This window comes from Myotis nattereri (assembly GCF_964212035.1).
Source record: "Myotis nattereri genome assembly, chromosome: 19".
NCBI classification, from domain to species: domain Eukaryota; kingdom Metazoa; phylum Chordata; class Mammalia; order Chiroptera; family Vespertilionidae; genus Myotis; species Myotis nattereri.
Genome location: NC_138095.1, coordinates 13,204,361 through 13,221,466, shown reverse-complemented (window position 1 = coordinate 13,221,466; position 17,106 = coordinate 13,204,361). Strand labels below are relative to the sequence as shown.

The 17,106-nt window shown below is 58.9% G+C and overlaps 1 protein-coding gene across 3 annotated transcripts; it reads right to left on the bottom strand.

Moving 5' to 3' along the window:
- Positions 1-231: 231 nt before the first annotated feature.
- AIFM3 (AIF family member 3) lies at positions 232-15,896 on the bottom strand. 3 transcript variants are annotated; one of them, XM_081113892.1, is made up of 21 exons: positions 15,844-15,894; positions 12,943-13,114; positions 8,704-8,917; positions 8,370-8,479; positions 8,039-8,148; positions 7,903-7,947; positions 7,568-7,664; positions 7,380-7,492; positions 7,021-7,107; positions 6,212-6,303; positions 5,973-6,103; positions 5,757-5,872; positions 5,586-5,657; positions 5,429-5,492; positions 4,592-4,668; positions 4,372-4,489; positions 2,397-2,495; positions 2,055-2,130; positions 1,444-1,548; positions 809-829; positions 232-600 (listed from the first exon to the last, which is right to left on the bottom strand). In XM_081113892.1, exons 2-21 carry the CDS (start codon positions 12,971-12,973, stop codon positions 561-563), a joined length of 1,818 nt encoding a protein of 605 aa, XP_080970018.1. In that variant the 5' UTR covers positions 12,974-13,114; positions 15,844-15,894; the 3' UTR covers positions 232-560. The 3 variants fall into 3 exon arrangements, with proteins under 3 accessions (XP_080970018.1, XP_080970019.1, XP_080970020.1); XM_081113893.1 differs by lacking the exon at positions 809-829 and having other exon boundaries at positions 15,844-15,896; XM_081113894.1 differs by lacking the exons at positions 809-829; positions 15,844-15,894 and adding an exon at positions 13,575-13,690.
- Between the last annotated feature and the right edge of the window lie 1,210 nt (positions 15,897-17,106).

Genomic DNA, 17,106 nt, shown 5'->3' with positions numbered 1-17,106 from the left:
CTGCAGTCTCTTCTACCTGGAATGCCCTTCCTTCAACACCCAAAACCAAGACACTGGTTGGAGAAGCCCTTCCTAACCCCCGGGGCAGAATCAGTTGCTCCCTCTCCTGGGCACTCACAGGCCAAACTTCCTTGGTGTGGCCCTGAGCGATCTATGGGTGTGCCTGTCTCCCTGTCATGTGCTTTCTCCCTCATGAGTGTCTGCCCAATCACAGTGGAAATCACACAGATCTGCAAATGTGTGCGTTTTAATTTTGAGATAATGTCTAATATGTTGCAGGGTCCTACAGGGGATCGGTCCCAATAGAGGGAGATGAGGCAGGGCCTGTCCCACCTCCGCTGCCAGCCATTGGTGGCAGTCGAGGCCTTGGGTGGTGAGCATCTCTTGGAAACAGTGGAGGCCTCTTTGGAGGTGAGCCAGGCAGCTGATGGCAAGCACTGGAAGGGCTCAGGTTCTGCCCTGGGGGATCCTGGGAAATTGGAGGTTGGCACCTGCCCCCAGGGCTTGGTCTCTGTCCCTGGTGCCCGAGCATGCCTGCCCCAAGTCTGCTGCATGCAAGCTCAGGATCCTTTCCCTGTGAGCCAGGACATGTCGCCGGTCCTGCAGGAAGGAGGGGAGGAGGAGTCAGGGCAGAAGAAGAGCGCAGGCTCCCCACTCAGCACCATGAGCAGCTGGCCCTTGAGGACAGCAGGGGTCTGGTGTCCAGCAGGGATGTACTTGGGTAAAGGGGAAAGCCCATCAGGTGCAGACTCGGGGCTGAGTGGGGAACGGCTCGGAATAGTCAACAGGAAGGCCAGGGCACACGTACTTGCTGTGCAGCAGAAACAGCCTTTGCGAGTGCAAGAGGGAGAGACAGAGAAGGCCAGGGAAGAGCATGTCATTTATGTCCCCTCTTGGTGGTCGTTGTTGCTCGTCTGAAGCCTACCCCCTTCCCATGGCCTCCAGGCTTTCCCCAGTCCCTGGAGGCTCTTTGTAGGTTAGGTCGAACCTAGAGGGCGACTCCCATTGTTACTGGGATGAGGGTAATGACTGGTGTCCAGTGTCTCCCAGACCCCAAAGCATCACCCACATCTGTGCAGGGCATCACTAGCTGCATTTCCCCACCTGGCTTCTGCCAGGTCCAGCACGGCCTGTCCAGTCAGATGTCCCAGGCTCAGGGATTGCCCAAGCAGTGAGCCTTGACCACCCCCACAGCACTGACCCTGCCCTGGGACATGGCCCTTTTCCTTCTGTCTCCCAAGAGCACATATAACCAGCCCCGCTCCCAAATCACAACCTATGCCCTACAGGGCCCCATAGCACTAGGAGCCACACACTGATGGGGACCGAGAGTGGGGGGACGCCCTAGAGGGCTGTGGTGCAGCTGCTTGCCACAGGAAGGTTGAGCCAGTCCTTCGGTAGAATTCTTGTCCCCTTCCCCAGGCCTCCTATGCCCACACTCACTCCACTTCCCGCTTCCGGATGGCACGGCCCGAGGCCAGCACCTCAGCCACCTTGGACACAATAGGATCGTAGTTCATGCTGGCCACAGCGATCACCTCGTCGCCTCTGTGGGGAGAGGGTGGCTGAGCCTGGTAACTACCCTGTTCTCAGAGACCCTGACACACTCCTGTCCACCTGGGACTCAGAAAGGGATCTTACCCAGGACAACAGGGATGTCCCGAGCACCCAACCCTCGCTGCTTTGCACTTTAGCCCAACATGGGCTTTGGGCTACTGTGGGACTCCCATGGAGGTTCAGGGCTGGGTTCCTGTCCTGGGATTACCACTGCCTACCTGTGTGACTTCCCTCAGTGTAAACGCGGGATAGCCACACCCACCTCAAAGAGCTGTGCTAAGGATCAAATGTCCTGTCGATGCGTGGCAGGTGGACTTATCACCCCACCGCCTCACCTGTCCTCGGCGGTGTCTCCTGCTTGCCCCTCCCTTCGCCCCTCCGTCCACCCCACCTCTCCGGGAAGCCCCCTCGTCTGGAGCAAGGCTTCTCTGGGATGATTTCCCCCTACCGACCAGGTCCTGCGGCTTTGTGCCCCTGCCCCACCCCGTTGCTCTCACTTGGTGTAAAAAGCCACGAACTTCAGCTCCTCCAGGTCCCCCTGGATGATGACGTCGTCGAAGCCTTCTCCGTACCCTGTGGGCCGGGCAGGCGGGCGGTGTCCACGTGATCCCAGCAGAGGCGATGGGGTTCCACCCGGTCAGGGTCCTGTGCCCTCCTAACTGCCCCCTGTACCCGCCTCCAGTGAGTGCTTTACCACTTTCTACAGCTGTCGTGGCCCCGCCCCTAGGATGCTCGTAGCCCCGCCCCAACTCCAAGCCCCATCCACCCCGCACTCCGCTATCACCTTGGCCCCGCCCCCAATGGCTCCTGGCCCCGCCCCGTCCCCAGGTTCCTGTTACCCGCGTAGCGCAGGCTTTTGCCGAACATGGCTGTCCACAGGTAGGGCACCGTGCAGATCTCCGCCTCCTGCGCCAGCATGTTCTGGGCCGCCACGCGTCCTGCGGGACCCAGGAGAGTGAAAGCCCGACACGAGCCCCCACCGCCCCCGCACTGCCTGCCCTTGCTCTCTAGGGAGCCCTCACATATGGGGCTACGCCTTCTCGCCTCCCCAGTGGTCCAGAGGCACAAGCTTGGCTGCAGCTGATTGGTACCTGGCCACTCAGATGGCTTCTCTGGAGAATTTGAATGAAAGGTCCTGGGTCCGGAAGGTGGGTTTCCTGAGGATGTGGGGCTGCCCGGCCACCTCAGGTGTGCGCACAGGCAACTCATGGGACATATGGGGTCTGAAGAGGGAGGCAGGAGAGCAGCTACAGCCAGGGCCCCAGAGAGAATAACGATGGTGGCTTCCCAGTTCATGAAGCCCCACTGGAGCCCTATGGTTGGATGTCTATGAGAGTCCCCTGGACCCTCCCATTACTCTGATGAGTAGCCTTTGACTCCTTAAAACCTAGCACTGCCCAGCTGGCATGGCTCAGTGGTTGAGCGTCAACCTGTGACCAGGAGGTCAGGCACATGGTCAGGCACATGGCCGGGTTTCGGGCTCGATCCCGGGTGTGGGGCATGATGGAGGCAGTCGATTAATGATTCTCTCTCTACCTCTCCCTTCCTCTCTGAAATCAATTTAAAAAATATTAAAAAACAACAACAACCTAGCCCCAACTTCAGACCTTGGATCTGAACAGAAATTAGTACCAGCAGTGGGGTTTCAGGCAGCAGAGGCTCAGATAACGTGAAGGCAGAGGGGAGAGGGGGGAGAGGAGGTGGGTGCAGGGAGTCTGGGGTCCTCCCTATAAGGTAGCTAACTTGCTGGCACCTGCAGCTTAGGGGCCTAGACCAGGTGTGTACAGTGAGCACATCGTCAGAGGCTTGGTGAGGGGGAAAGTCTGTTCCTCAGAGAGCACAACAGTTCCCCACTGAGCCCCAGGTTTCCAGGCCCAGATGGCCACTTCACAGGGGTCTGCATGAGACAACTGGGTTCCCAGAGTCAGTCCAGTGACCCAACAGAGACAGAGCCCCTGAGTGGGGAGGTGGCCCACGTCCTACTAAATCCCTTTCTCTCTCCCTGGTGAGCGTGTGTCTTTGAGTGCAAAAGAAAAGGAGAGGCTGCTGGCCCGGCCAGTGTGGCTCAATGGTTCAGCATCAACCTATGAACCAGGAGGTCATGGTTCGATTCTCAGACAGGCACATGCCCAGGTTGTGGGCCCGCTCCCCGGCGTGGGGCATGCAGGAGGCAGCCAATCAATGTTTCTCTCTCATCAATGATGTTTCTCTCTCTCTCTCTCCCTCTCCCTTCCTCTCTGAAATCAGTAAAAATATATTTTTTTTAAAAGGAGAGGTTGTTCGCCCTAACCGGTTTGGCTCAGCGGATAGAGCATCAGCCTGCGGACTCAAGGGTCCCAGGTTTGATTACGGTCAAGGGCATGTACCTGGGTTGCGGGCACATCCCCAGTAGGGGGCGTGCAAGAGGCAGCTGATCGATGTTTCTCTCTCATTGATGTTTCTAACTTTCTATCCCTCTCCCCTCCTCGCTGTAAAAAATCAATAAAATATATTTTTAAAAAATAAAATAAAAGGAGAGGTTGTTGGAAGGACAAGTGGGGTGGGGTGCTGTGGCTGGCTGAAAGGGGTGTCCAGTTAGCACAGGAGGGAGGTCTCTGGAGACGGGCCACACACAGGGCTTGCTCTGTGAGCCGCTTGATCACCTGGATGAGGCTGGCCCAGACAGGCCACCCAGGAGCTTTGACTGCCTTTGCCACCAGCAATCAGGGCCCAAGGTCAGAAACTGAGGGATGGGCCTGGGGGAGGCTGAGGTCCTGGGACAGCCTCTCCCCCACCCCGCTCCCCCCCTTTATCCTGCTGTGGGGTTGGCCATACCCTGGGCATGAGCCATCTGCCAGTGTGGGATGTTCACTTTCCGATTGTTCCTCCAGGCCAGGGGGAAGGTGACGGCGTCTCCGGCCGCAAACACGCCTGGGACATTGGTCTGCATCATCTGTGGGGAGAGGGCACAGGACTCTGTGAGAGGGAAAGGGGCCCTGCCCTGGGCCTCCCCCTGCCCCTAGCCCAGCACCCTTCCCACCCTACTCAGCCCTACCTTGTTGACAGGGATGAAGCCTCTAGAATCCAGACCGATGCCGCTCTGCCTCAGGAAGCCCGTGGAGGGCACCGCACCTGACAGGATGGGGCCGCTGTGTCCACGTCTCTTGTCTCATCGCTCTGCGTGACCCACACCCTTCACTGGTCACAACCAGCCCCAGGCTGACCACCCATGGGCTGCATGCCCTGCAGCCTGTGTGTGTCCTGTCCCTTCGGCCTGGATCCCCACAGACCTCCATGCTTCCCGCTAGGCCCCGGGTGTCACCTCCTCTGAGAAGCCCAGGAAGCCCCCTGATAGGGTGGGCACACCGCGCCACCCCAGCCCTGTGCTGCACCCCCAGCTTTGTCCCTTCCCAAACTGGCATCTCAACTGGATCAGGGACCAGCTAGAGGCATGTGTGTCCTGCGGCCCTCACAGGGCAGCCCATGGACTCAAGTACGAGTGGGCAGTGGCCAAGCCGCGTGTGCCCATTCCCCAACAGCCCTTTGAGGCGGGTATAGTGGTGGTTCCCATTTTACAGCTGTGAAAACAGGCTCAGGATGCCCAGCCGGTGTGGCTGAGTGGTTAAGTGTCGACCTATGAACCCAGAGGTCACGGTTCGATTCCCATTCAGGGCACATGCCTGGGTTGCGGGCTTAATCCCCAGTGTGGGGTGTGCAGGAGGCAGCCGATCAATGATTCTCTCTCATCACTGATGTTGTTATCTCTCTCTCCCTCGCCCTTCCTCTCTGAAATCAATAAAAACCTTAAAACAAAACAAAACACTGAGGCTCAGAGAGGGAAGGGACTGGCTCAAGGCTCTGCTCACTCATGCCCGCCTGTTCACCCACTCACCGATGCCCACCACACAGACGTCAGCCCGCACCACCTTGCTGCTCTTCAGCACGACCTCCTTCAGCTGTGGGGAGTAGGCGGGTGAGCAGGTGTGCCCAGCTCCCGGGCACCAGGGAGCGGAGACAGAGAGCGGCCGGGGGCCGGGAGAAGGGCACACCTTTCCCTCCTGGGCCCGCAGCTCCGACACCTCTGTCTGCATGTAGAACTTGACCCGGTTGTTCTCAAACATCTGTCAGGGCAGGTGGGCCATGGGCGGTAGGTGAGAGCCCGTCTGGGGCTGGGCTGGGTGCCCAGGGTTCTGAGGGGCTGGGGACCAGGGTGGGCTCACCTTCATGAGGGCACGACCTACGCGCTCCCCCAGGAACCTCCTGAACGGTGTCTCCTCCAGCTCCACCACAGACACCGAGTGGGCCTTCTCCGTCAGATAGGCAGCCACCTCCATCCCTGGGCCGGGGTCGTAGGCAGCGGCTGGCACCCTGCACCTCCCAGGGCCAGCACTGCCTGGGGACCGGCCACCTCCACCCCACTCTCCACAGCCGCTCACCTAGGAAACCGGCTCCCACGACCACTGTGTTGCGGCCCCGAGCCAGCCTCACCACGCGATTGGCATCCTCAGGCGTCCGGATGGTAAACACGTTCTCCACCTCTTTGCCTTTGCAGCTCAGGGTCTTAGGGCTGAGACACAGCCAGTGTCAGTGAGGGGCTCTGGCGCCCTGAGCCCACCCATCCTGTCCGGTGCCCTGCCTGGTGTCCAGCAGGGGCCAGCAGGGCAGACACTCCCACCTGCTCCCGGGAGCCAGCAGAAGCTTGCTGTACTCCAGCTTGAAGCCATCCTTGAACACGACCTTCTTGTTTCTCACGTCCACTGTGACCACCTGCAATCCGCCCGAGACAGAGCATGAACCTGGGCCCGGCCACCCTCTTCTGGCTCCTGCAGTACCCCCGGGGCATGGCCAGTCCCTCTAAGCAGCTCCATGGGGGCTTTTCCTGCCACCTGGGTTGTCCTTCCTCCCTCATCTGGCAATTCCTTCTCACTCTTTTTATTTCTTTTTTTGTTAATCCTCACCCAAGGATTTTTTTTTTTTTTTTTTTTTTTTTAGAGAGAGAGAGAGAGCGTGGAAAGGAGGGTGAGAGACATAGAGACACATTGATGTGAGAGAAACACATTGATCGGTTGCCTTCCATACTCACGCCCACCGGGGCCAAGGATTGAGCCTAAAATCCAGGCACATGCTCTTGACTGAAATCTAACCCCTGACCCTTCAGTCTGAGGGCTGATGCTCTAACCATTGAGAAAACTGGCCAGGGCCCTCCTCACTCTTTAAGCTTCACCTTTCCCTCAAAGCCCATCTTATACTCCCAAGTCCCACCAGGTTCTTCCATCCCAGCCCCAAGCAAATCATCTATGCCCCCACACTGGGAACCTGGGACATGTGTCCAGGACCCTACCAAACAGGAGATCCAGTGCAGCCTCCCAGGCCTGGAGCACCCCCAGGTGCCGGCGCAGCAAGGCCAGGAGGGCAGAGCACATCCATATCTTTAGGAGCCTACATGACCTCACGCCCTTCAGGGCTGCCCAGCTTTGTCCCTACCTGAGCCTCCGTGAGCACCTCGATGCCATAGGCTCGGAAGAACTCCTTGGGCCTCAGGGCCAGCTGCTCAGGCTGGGCGTCCAGGGACTGTAGGAGAGAGCCAGCTTGAGACAGAGCCAAGCAGCCATCGTTCCATTTTGCAACAGAGGACCTGGGACCCGAGAGGGTGGAGCCAGCCCCAGGTCACACAGGAGGTGCAGGACAGAACTCAACAAACCCAGATCTTCAAACTCTGGGGCATGAGCAGAGGGCAGCTGGCTGGACCCCCAATGGGCAGCAAGCAAAGCTCTGAGTGGGCCTGACTGCATCGAGAGGGATAGAGCCCCCACCCCCACTCATCCCACCCCACCCCACCCCACCTTGCTGAGCTTGGGCCGGTCATAGGGGAGGTGCCTGTCCAGTGTGCACAGGACGATCCTGTCTGAGAAGCCCTCCTGCCGCAGGGTCTCCGCACACACCAACCCGGCAGCACCTGAGGGGAGGGGGTTGCGGATCAGGGACCACCTCTCCCCCATCCCACCCTGCCTCTCATGATCCCAACACCAACCTGCACCCACAATGAGCACGTTGGTGCTGCCGCTGTGGCCAGCACTTGGAGAGATGCACTTGGCCATCACCTTGGTCCTTCGCTGCAGCTGCAAGGCCTGGGAGTCGCGGGGGGGGGGGGTGCGGGGGGGCGGGGGGGGGCAGCTGGGGTCATGGCCAACCTCCCTGACACAATCCCAGCAGACCAGCCTCATCCCCGCCCTGCACCCTTCACTCTGCTCCCCGGCCACACTCACCAGATTCCCTCCCACCACAGGGCTTTGCACAAGCTGTTCCCTGGGCCCAGATGCCCACCTCGGGCTCTCCCTCTTACCTGAGCCCAAGCCACACACTTACCTGCTTGCTGGCCCGGACGTACACCTTCTCCTTCTCAATCTTCACCTGTAAGTGGAGGGGTTCAGAACCAGGCTTTGGGTGCTTCCGTCCCTGACCTGTAGCCCTTGGCTCCTACCCACCACACACCCAGCCCCACCTGGAACTTGTGCAGACTGTCCAGGCCAGGGAAGTCCTCCAGGTCCCCGGTGCTGATGTTGAAGCAGGCGCCATGCCAGGGGCAGCGCACCCGGCCCCGGGACAGCACGCCTGGGAGGAGGCAGTGCCGAGCTGGGAGTCACCTGCAGGAGCCCCTCTCCAAAGGTCTCCTGTGTCCCAGCACCTGCTGGCCCTTCCACACAGCCCCTGAGACCCCACCAGGAGGTGAGGAACTGGAGGCCCAGGGAGGAGCCAAGCTGGGCTGGGCCTGGTGGTGCTGGAGCTTAATGGTGCCGTGGCCACGCCCACTTCAGGAGACCCGGACAACTCACCTTTCACCAGGGGTGCACCGTAATGCGGACACTTGTGGCCCAGGGCATGGAACTCCCCGTTGTCCTTCACCAGCAGCACCTTCCCCCAGCCCAGCTCCACTTCCCGCATCCTGGGGACGGGCTACGCTCAGAATTCAGGCCAGGGTGAGGCAGCACCTCCTCCCAGAGTCCAGCCTTCTGGGGAGCAGGCCCAGACCAGCAGAAGCCACAAGGCTGTGGCCAGGCTGGGAGCTAGCCTTGGGCCCCGCCAGGCCGCCCCATCCACCTTACCTAGGGCTTGTATTTGCCCTCCCACCTGGGGCCCTCTGACCCCTGTACCAGGCCCAGCACCCACTGGCCATTCTCGAGGTCCTTGACATGGCAGACAGCGGCCTCCACGCAGTCCTGAGCACCAGGGTAGGGGTGCGGGGCAGGCAGACGCTCCTCCGAGTGGAAGTGGCGGGCAGTGCCGTTGCCCTGGTAGGCCCGGGGGCTGCCCTTCCCGCTGGCTGACAGCTCCTCCTTGCCCCGCTCCTTCTCAGGCAGCACCACCTCGATCTTGAGCTCCACTGTCGGGGGGTAGGGGGCACGGTGAGCCCGCCGCCCGCCCACCTCCTCACCCACTCCACCAGCAAGGAGCCTTACAGTAGGCACGAAGCAGGGCAGGGGCAGCAGGGTGGGTGCTGGGTGGGCCTGAACTGATCTCTGCGTGATTTTTTTTTCAATAACAATATTAGTGAGCGGGGCACAAACAAAACTCCTTCCACCCTGACATCGCCTTTTCTCCAGGAATCTGTGTGGAGGAAAAGCCCTGAATCTTGCTCTGACTCCCAAGACAGTCCCCAGGGGAGGACAACAACATTCCTGAGGTATATAAGGGGCAGGTTTAGCATCTGACTCAAGTGAGAACAGGGCATCCCAAATCCGTGTAGCTCAGGTCCCAGCCCATGAATCTGAGCGATGGGAAATTGAGGGTTCATTGTTCTAGGCTTGCAACTTCCCCATAGGTTTGAAAATTTTTTTTAAAATATATTTTATTGATTTTTCACAGAGAGGAAGGGAGAGGGATAGAGAGTTAGAAACATCGATGAGAGAGAAACATCGATCAGCTGCCTCCTGCACATCTCCTACTGGGGATGTGCCCGCAACCCAGGCACATGCCCTTGGCCGGAATTGAACCTGGGACCCTTGAGTCCGCAGGCCGACGCTCTATCCACTGAGCCAAACCGGTTAGGGCGGTTTGAAATTTTTTTTCAAAATTCAGAAAAAGTGTACACGACATAAATTCAACTTTTAAAAATAGCTATTCTCACCAGTTCGAGAATCTTTCAGCATTTACCAAGCCCTGGTTTTTCAGCATCTTCACATGCAGGGGTCTGGGACAGAGCAGAGAGGGCACAGTGCCCCCCACACACCCACACACACCAGCCTCAACACAGAAGATACTTCCACGGCCTGCCCATGGGGCCAACTCTCGGGGAGAGTTGCCAGAGACTGTCATTTTCTTCTTTATACTTTTCTGCATTTTCTAAATTCCCCACAAAGTGCCTGGGGTATTTTTCCAATTAGAAGGGAACAATAAACAGAATTTTGAGCAGTGATAATCCGGCCTCCTGGGCTGCTGCTGCAGGGAGGGAGGCTGAGTGAAAGCTAAGCCCCTGGCACAGCGTGGGCCAATGAGGAAGCAGAAGGTTCCTCTCCTAACTCCCAAGGCACCAGAGCTTCCAGGCATCTCCCGGCTTCACCTCTCATCCTCTCCACACCCTCAAGCCTGACACTTCAGAAGGGAAGAACCCAGAGTCACGCCTCCCAGCCTTTGCCTATGCAATTCCCTTGGCCCATGGCCCTGGCTAACTCCTGCCCATCCACCTAGACACAGCTCAGGTGTTGCCTTCCCTGGCTGCCCAGCCCCTGCATGTCCCTCATCTCATGCTGTGCTAATCCCCTACCATGGCCTGGCCTGGGAGACTGGAGGGCAGCCCCCCATCCTCAAGTTCCAGCCCCCAGCTGGAGTGAAGGTCCACTCTGTGATTCCAGGCGGGCAGGCGGGGCACCTGGGCACACCACATGCTGAAGCTGTTGTGTCAGGTGGGGATGATTGTGGGCGGAGTGGGCTTTTCCTCCGGTTTCCACACTTTATGTAATAGTGTTAGAATGTTTTCAGAAGAATTAAAGAGAAAAATACTTTGAACCCAGCTGACACCAGCTGTGTGAGCTTTAGAGAGGGAGCTCACAAGAGCAGCTTGGCAAGGGCCCAATAAGAGCCCAGCCCGGCTGTTTTCATCCTCCACCTCCTTCCAGAGGCGCTGCCTGGAGCAATCTAACTGAAAGCCATTAAGGCAGGAGCAGCGTGGAAAGGGGAGGAGCGTCTCTGCTCACTCAAGAGCCAAAGCAACCCCAACTCCATGGTTCCCAGCTGCCCACTGGTGAGTGGATGCTGAAGGAGATAACATATGCAATATGTAAACCAGAGCAGAAGCTCAACAGATGCACCTGGGTAATAGTGGTTTATTGGCTAGCTTCGAGCTTCCTGGCAGCTGTGAAGAAAAGGGAAAGCCTTTCTGTAGCACTTGTGGCCGAATAAAAGGCAGGTGAGCAGATACCAAGAGAGGTGCACTTCCTTCTAGTTCTGAGCTTAGCAGGAGTCTGACCTGGAACACTTCCTATAAGGAACACAGTGCCACTGAAGCATGGGGAGGAAGGAATGTGTGCTGATGTGCTCTGAGCAAGGTAGAAAGTGAAGAATGTGCCGAGACCGGTTTGGCTCAGTGGATGAGCGTCGGCCTGCGGACTGAGGGGTCCCAGGTTCGATTCCAGTCAAGGGCATGTACCTGGTTTGCGGGCACATCCCCAGTAGGAGATGTGCAGGAGGCAGCTGATCGATGTTTCTCTTTCATCGATGTTTCTAGCTCTCTATCCCTCTCCCTTCCTCTCTGAAAAACCAATAAAATATATTTTAAAAAAAAAAGTGAAGAATGTGCACAAAGATATACTTACCTGATTTCCCTGCGGTCCCTTCTGATCTTCTGCTAAACCCTCATGGCCAAATGCTCTCACTCCCACACCCTGAAATTCCCTGAGTCTCATCCCTGATCGGCCCAGGGTATGTGCCTGGGGCCTGAGCTCCTGCCTTCCCGCCATAGCCCCACAGGGGAGTCCTGGCTGCAGCCAGTCTAGCCCCAAAAGAGGACAGAATAACGTTCTGCAAGTGCTGCCTATGTGCCAGACCCTTTGCTAAGCGCAAGAGCCTGCAGTGGGTGCAGAATTATTAGCCCATTTTCCAGGTGAGAACACAAAACTCGGAGAAGTGAAGTCATCTGCCCAAGACCACACACTCAGGAAGGGAGGCTGGATTTGGACTCAAGAGGCCCAGTTCTCAGCACTGTGTCTGGGGTGGTACGTGTGACCAGCTCCTATACTAGGAGTCCTGGGGCTGGGGGTCCCAGGCAGACCAGCCTCTGTGTTTCTTTAAAGGAAACGACAGGTGGCATCTTCTGCCCAGGGCCTCCTGCCAGGGCCAGCCAGCATCCTCCCGCCCGACTCTGATGGGGGAAGGCTGAGGTCAAGACAATGGACATCATTTACCAAGGAGGCAGGTAAGGTGGTGGGATCTGAGTGTCCACAGCACAGGAGTGAGGGGAGGGCAGGTGTGGGCGAGTCCCTCTGCCTGGCAGGGCGTCACACATCTCCTCTTGCCCCAAGTTCCCCTCAGACCCAGGAAAAGGAGAAAAGGCTCAGGCGTTCCAAGGTAATGGAGCCGATGGGTATCAGGTAAGGGGAGATGGGGTGAGCCATCCTGGGCAGCGTGGCCTGGACAGGGTGGGCGGGGCACTGCCTAGGTGCTAGGGAGGCCTTTTGGCCTCAATTTCTTCCTCTGTGGCATGCCTGCGCCCCTTGCCTTCCTGGGTATTGTGAGGATAAAGGAGGGAAAGTGGGGCCCAAGGGAGAGCCCAGCAGAGAAGAGTCTCCATCCGAGAGCACACCCAGGTCTTCCCAGCACCCTGGGCTGAAACTCCTTGGGCCAGTCAGGGTGGGGATTTCCTGTATGAATGGCCCTGAAAGCCTAAGAAAGTGGCCCAAGGTCACACAGAGGTCAGGAGAGGTGAAGAGAGCTGGGATCGGTCCACTCCGCTCTCTCAGCAACTCTGAGAGGTCAGGTTCATTTTGCAGAGAGGGAAATTGAGGCTCAGAGAGGTCATGTGCAGACCCCGGGCCCCACAGTGGCTGAGGACCTCTGTCCCCAGAGCCCTGTTCCCTGGCCCTGGGGGACACAGCCACCCTTCCCTGCCCTGTGGCAGGAGGAACCCTCCCCTAGCCTTTCCAAGAAAGAATCAGTTGTTATCCCTACCACCAGCACCCAAAGCCCCAAAATAAAGAGGAAGGGTCACTGGAGGGGGGCCAGAAGTATGGCTCCAGGCCCCCCACCCCCTCCCGCCTGCAGCGCATTAGCATTCGGCTGCCACCCAGCCTGACCTACTTCTGAGGCAGAGAGGGAGGGGGAGGAGGAAGGTGGCAGGGAGGAGGGAGGAGAGATGGAGAGAGGAAAGGAGGGTAGAAGGTGGACGGAGGGGGTAAGCAAGAAGAGAGGAGGTACCTGGCTTGGGCTTGGAGAAGCAGCCGCCCATGGCGAGTGGCCCTCAAATGGGCAGGGGGCAGGTGCACAGATGGTGGGCTGTGGGAGGCTAGGGTGCCCCTCGCGGGGCTGGACCCCCCACGGCCCTTAGAAATGCTGATGTTGCCATCCCAACTGGAGTTGCCTTCAGGACCTGTAGGGGTAGAGAGAGGAGCATCTGTAGGGATTGGGGCTCCTAGAAGAGGCCCACATTGGAGCTGGGAGATGTTTCAAATAAGGGAGCCAGACCCCAGAGGAACAATGGGGCCCTGGAGGGCACCTCCCCTGTGAGGCCCTCCAGGCTCAGCACCCTCACTCCCCACTCCCACCTTTGCCTGGGCTGTGCCCACTGCCAGAGGAATCTGCCAGACTTGTAAGTCCAGCCCCACAGCGGCCTTGTCCAGGAACTCCCCCGTTTCTGCTGCCCCCTCAAGATCTGGCAGCCTGGGAGCCCTGCAACCCTCCTTTCTCCAGGGAGGCCACCATGGCTGGGGTCAAACACCAGATCCCCTTGGGCAGATGAGAGCCTTCCTGGTCCTCTTCCTACAAGGGGATGACAGTTAGTGCTCCCTGGTCCCTGCACCCATCCTCGTTGCCAGGCTATGGATACCCACCTCCTTTAAGGGCAGCCCCTGCTTCTTGCTCCCAGCCCAGAAGTAGACCCAGGCTGCCAGGCCCTGGAAGCCAGGCAAGGGGTCCAGGAGGCAGCCCAGCCTCTACCCCTCCTCCCAGTGGGAGCTGCTGCCAGGAGGGGCTGGGGGTGGCTGGGGCTGGGCCAGTCCACTGGTCCCCAGGGAAACCCAGCTCCACAGTGAACAGAAGTGGGCGGCAAGCCCGGGCACACAGTCCTGCCACAGACTATGCCTGGCAGCCATGAGCTCCCACCCCCACTTTCACTCTTCACAAATGCCCACCAGGCCCACGACACTGAGGTCATGCCCAATAGCAGATGGATAAACGGAGGAGCCAAGGACTCGCCAAAGTCAAGCAGCAGGTAGGAAGGAGCATCTGGGTGGCCTCCCATCCCCCTCCCACCTTAGTTCCAAGATGGGCAGGGACCCAAGAAGCCAGCAGATCACCTTGCAAGCCACAGAGCTAGGGGAGAGGTCACCAGGTCAACCGAGAGATCCCTGCAGCCAAGGCCACAGGATGGGCCATCCAGGAGACTGGACTTTGCAAGACTCAGGACAAAAGTGTAGCTGCCCTGTTTACAGCGGACTTCCTCACAGTCTATCCCACAGTCAGCCCATTTGCTTTCCCTGGAAGTTCTCCCTACGGTCTAACTTGAGGTGCAGCTGAAGCCTACTAGGTCTCACCCAGATCCCAGCAAGGACCCTGGGAAAAGGTTGGGGAAGGACCACCTACTGCCTGGCACCTGATCTGACCTGCCCTAGTGGCACTCCTTACAGTCCAGGAGGCAGAGGCACCCGAAGGCCACCTGGGCACACCCATGCTCTTTCCCTCACTCATCACCAAGGCAGGTTTGCAAAGTATGGCCACCACCTGCACTGCCTGCACCCTCCCTGGGCACAAGCAGGCCTCTCCCCAGGTCCTGGCTTCACCTCTAGCTCAGCCCTGCCCACCTCCTTCCTGCTGGACCACAGATCCCAGAAAAGGTGGGACCTCACCTTGACACCAGGTGCCTGGCTAGGCTGTTCCCTCCCTTCCCAGGTGCTCAGGTGTCTGGACGCCCCCAGAGCCTTGGGCCTGGAAGCAGACTTGCTGGTGCTGGGACCTTCTCCAGGCCTACTCCAGGGCTACTGTGTGCTAAGCCAGCTTGGCGTCCTCCTGCTTCCTGCAGGCCCAGACACCCGCACTCAAAGGCACAAGTCCTTGCCAGGGACATGGCAGGAGGGAACCCCAAGTTTTTTTGTTTTTAAATCCTCACCTGAGGATATGTCTTTTTTTTATTGATTATTTGAGAGGAGAGAGAGAGAGAGAGAGAGAGAGAGAGAGAGAGAGAGAGAGAGAGAGAGAATTATCAATGTGTGAGAGAAATCACCCATCGGTTGCCTCCTGTATGCCCTCTGACCGAGGATGGAACCCCGAAACTTGCCTATATACCTGACCAGGAATCAAAACCAAGACCCTTCCTGCTCAGGAGGACACTCCCACCACCTTAGCCACACCAGCCAGGGTGGGACCCCAAGCTTTTGCAGAGTGCTGTCCGTCCCTTGCCCACAAGCTGCCCAATGCAAAAAAGATTGTAACAGTTGCCTGTATGATCCACTAGGGGCCTGTGTCCTGTCCCAGAACGCCCGCTAGCGCAGGCTGGAGAGGCTCTCCCCCTCCTCTGCACTGCCCCTTCTTTCCCCTGGGTCCCGCTCTTCCCCAAGAGTCACAGGAGCCGTTTCCATACCCACCCCGGGAGGCTCCTGCCCCCGCTCAGGACCTCGGTGGCTTCCAGCCTTCCTCCCCATGGCCTCCAAGCTCCTCACCTCCCCCCTTCCCCCCACTGGGCTCAAGCACAGCCCCTTCTGTGCACTCTCCCTGCCTCTGCACGTGCAGTCCGGCCACCTGAGATGCCCTTTCAGGCAGCCTTCTCGCATCGTCCAGGTCGCCCCACCAGACCGGGTGGCCCAGGAACGGGGAATGCCACACAGTAGGGCCGCGCGGCCAGCGGGGAGGGCCGGCGCGGGGGGTGGGGGGTGAGGGGGGAGGAAGAGGGGCGCTCCCACCGCCCCAGCTTTTCTCTCTCTCCCCCCCGCTGGCGAACCTCAGCCCGCAGAGCGCAGTGCCCAGGTCGGAGACCCGCGAGCTCGCAGGCTACCCCGAGGTGCGGCGGCTGCGGGGCAGCAACCCGGGAACAGAGTCGGGGTGGCGGGTCGTAGGGTCGGGCCGGGGTGGCGGGGTCAGGTCCCGGGGGCCGGGGAGGGCGCTCACCTGGGCTGAGCGCGGCGTCCGCTCTAGAGCCGCTCGGGGACCGCGGCCGCCAAGTGGGGGGCGGGGCGGGGGGAGGAGGAGCGGGCGGGCGGGGCGGGCGCTGCGGCGACACTGCGGCCCCGGGAGCCAGCGCGCCCCGCCCCGCCCAGCCCCGCCCGGCAGCGCAGGTGGGAGCTGTCCGGGGTCAGGTCGGCCCGCGGGCTCCGAGTCCCGATGCGGGTCGCGGGGTGGGGTGTGGGGAGGCAGCCGCGGGCACTGCGCGCCGGGACGCTTTGGCAGGTCCTGGGACCCCGGGGCTCCTTGCGAACCCCAAGGGACGCCAAGCTGGAGGCGCACCGGGTCCGTCAGATTCTTTTCCTTGTCTTCTTCTTCTAATCCTCAGCCGAGGATATTTTCCCGTTGATTTTAGAGAGAGTGGAAGAGAGAGGGAAAGACAGAGAGAAATACATCCTGCAGGCGCCCTGACGCGGGCGAGGGCGAGGGAAGAGCCTGCAATCGAGGTACGTGCCCTTGACCGGAATCGAACCCGGGACCCTTTGGTCTGCAGTCCAACGCTCTATCCAAGGAGCCAAACTGGCTCGGGCTCCTTTCCTTTTTTTATCCTGCCTTCGAGCCATCCGTGGGCAGCCATGGGGAAAAGTTGAATCACCCGGAGAAACCTCTCCAAGAAAGAAAACCCGACTCACTCCCGCTTGCCCCTCAGATACCTTGACCGGCTTGGGGAGGAGGGGGTTCAGTCTCCCAGGTCTCCTAGCTCCCTCCCTCCCTTCTGGGGGTGGGGGTGGGGAGAACATTATATGTTCTACGTTCTATTTTAATTTGTATTTTATTACATTTTCTCTTTCCCCCTATCATTATAACGGGAAAACTTAATTACCCGAGTCCCCATAAAACCTGGTGCACCCTGGTGTCGTGCCCTTCCTCCATGAAGCCCTCCATGGTCAACATCCCAGGACCTGACATTCTGACTCCTGGACCGCAGTGTTTCATTGTCCCCACGGTCCAGATCTTTCTGCTGTGGTTTTGTCTCACTAGCAAACTAGAGTTCAGTGACTGTGTGAGAAATGAATGAGTGGCACATTCCAAAGATTTGACATCACATCTATCACTAAGCAGATCAGGGCCCACCAACTCTGTTGTGCTATTATTGCTTCTTTGGTGGTTTGAGTGAGTTGGGTCCTTGTTTATTTTCTGCCTCTCCCCTTTCTTGGCCTTGCTCTCCGGTAAGGATGACAACACAGCCTTCGGAGGGAATCCTTTACT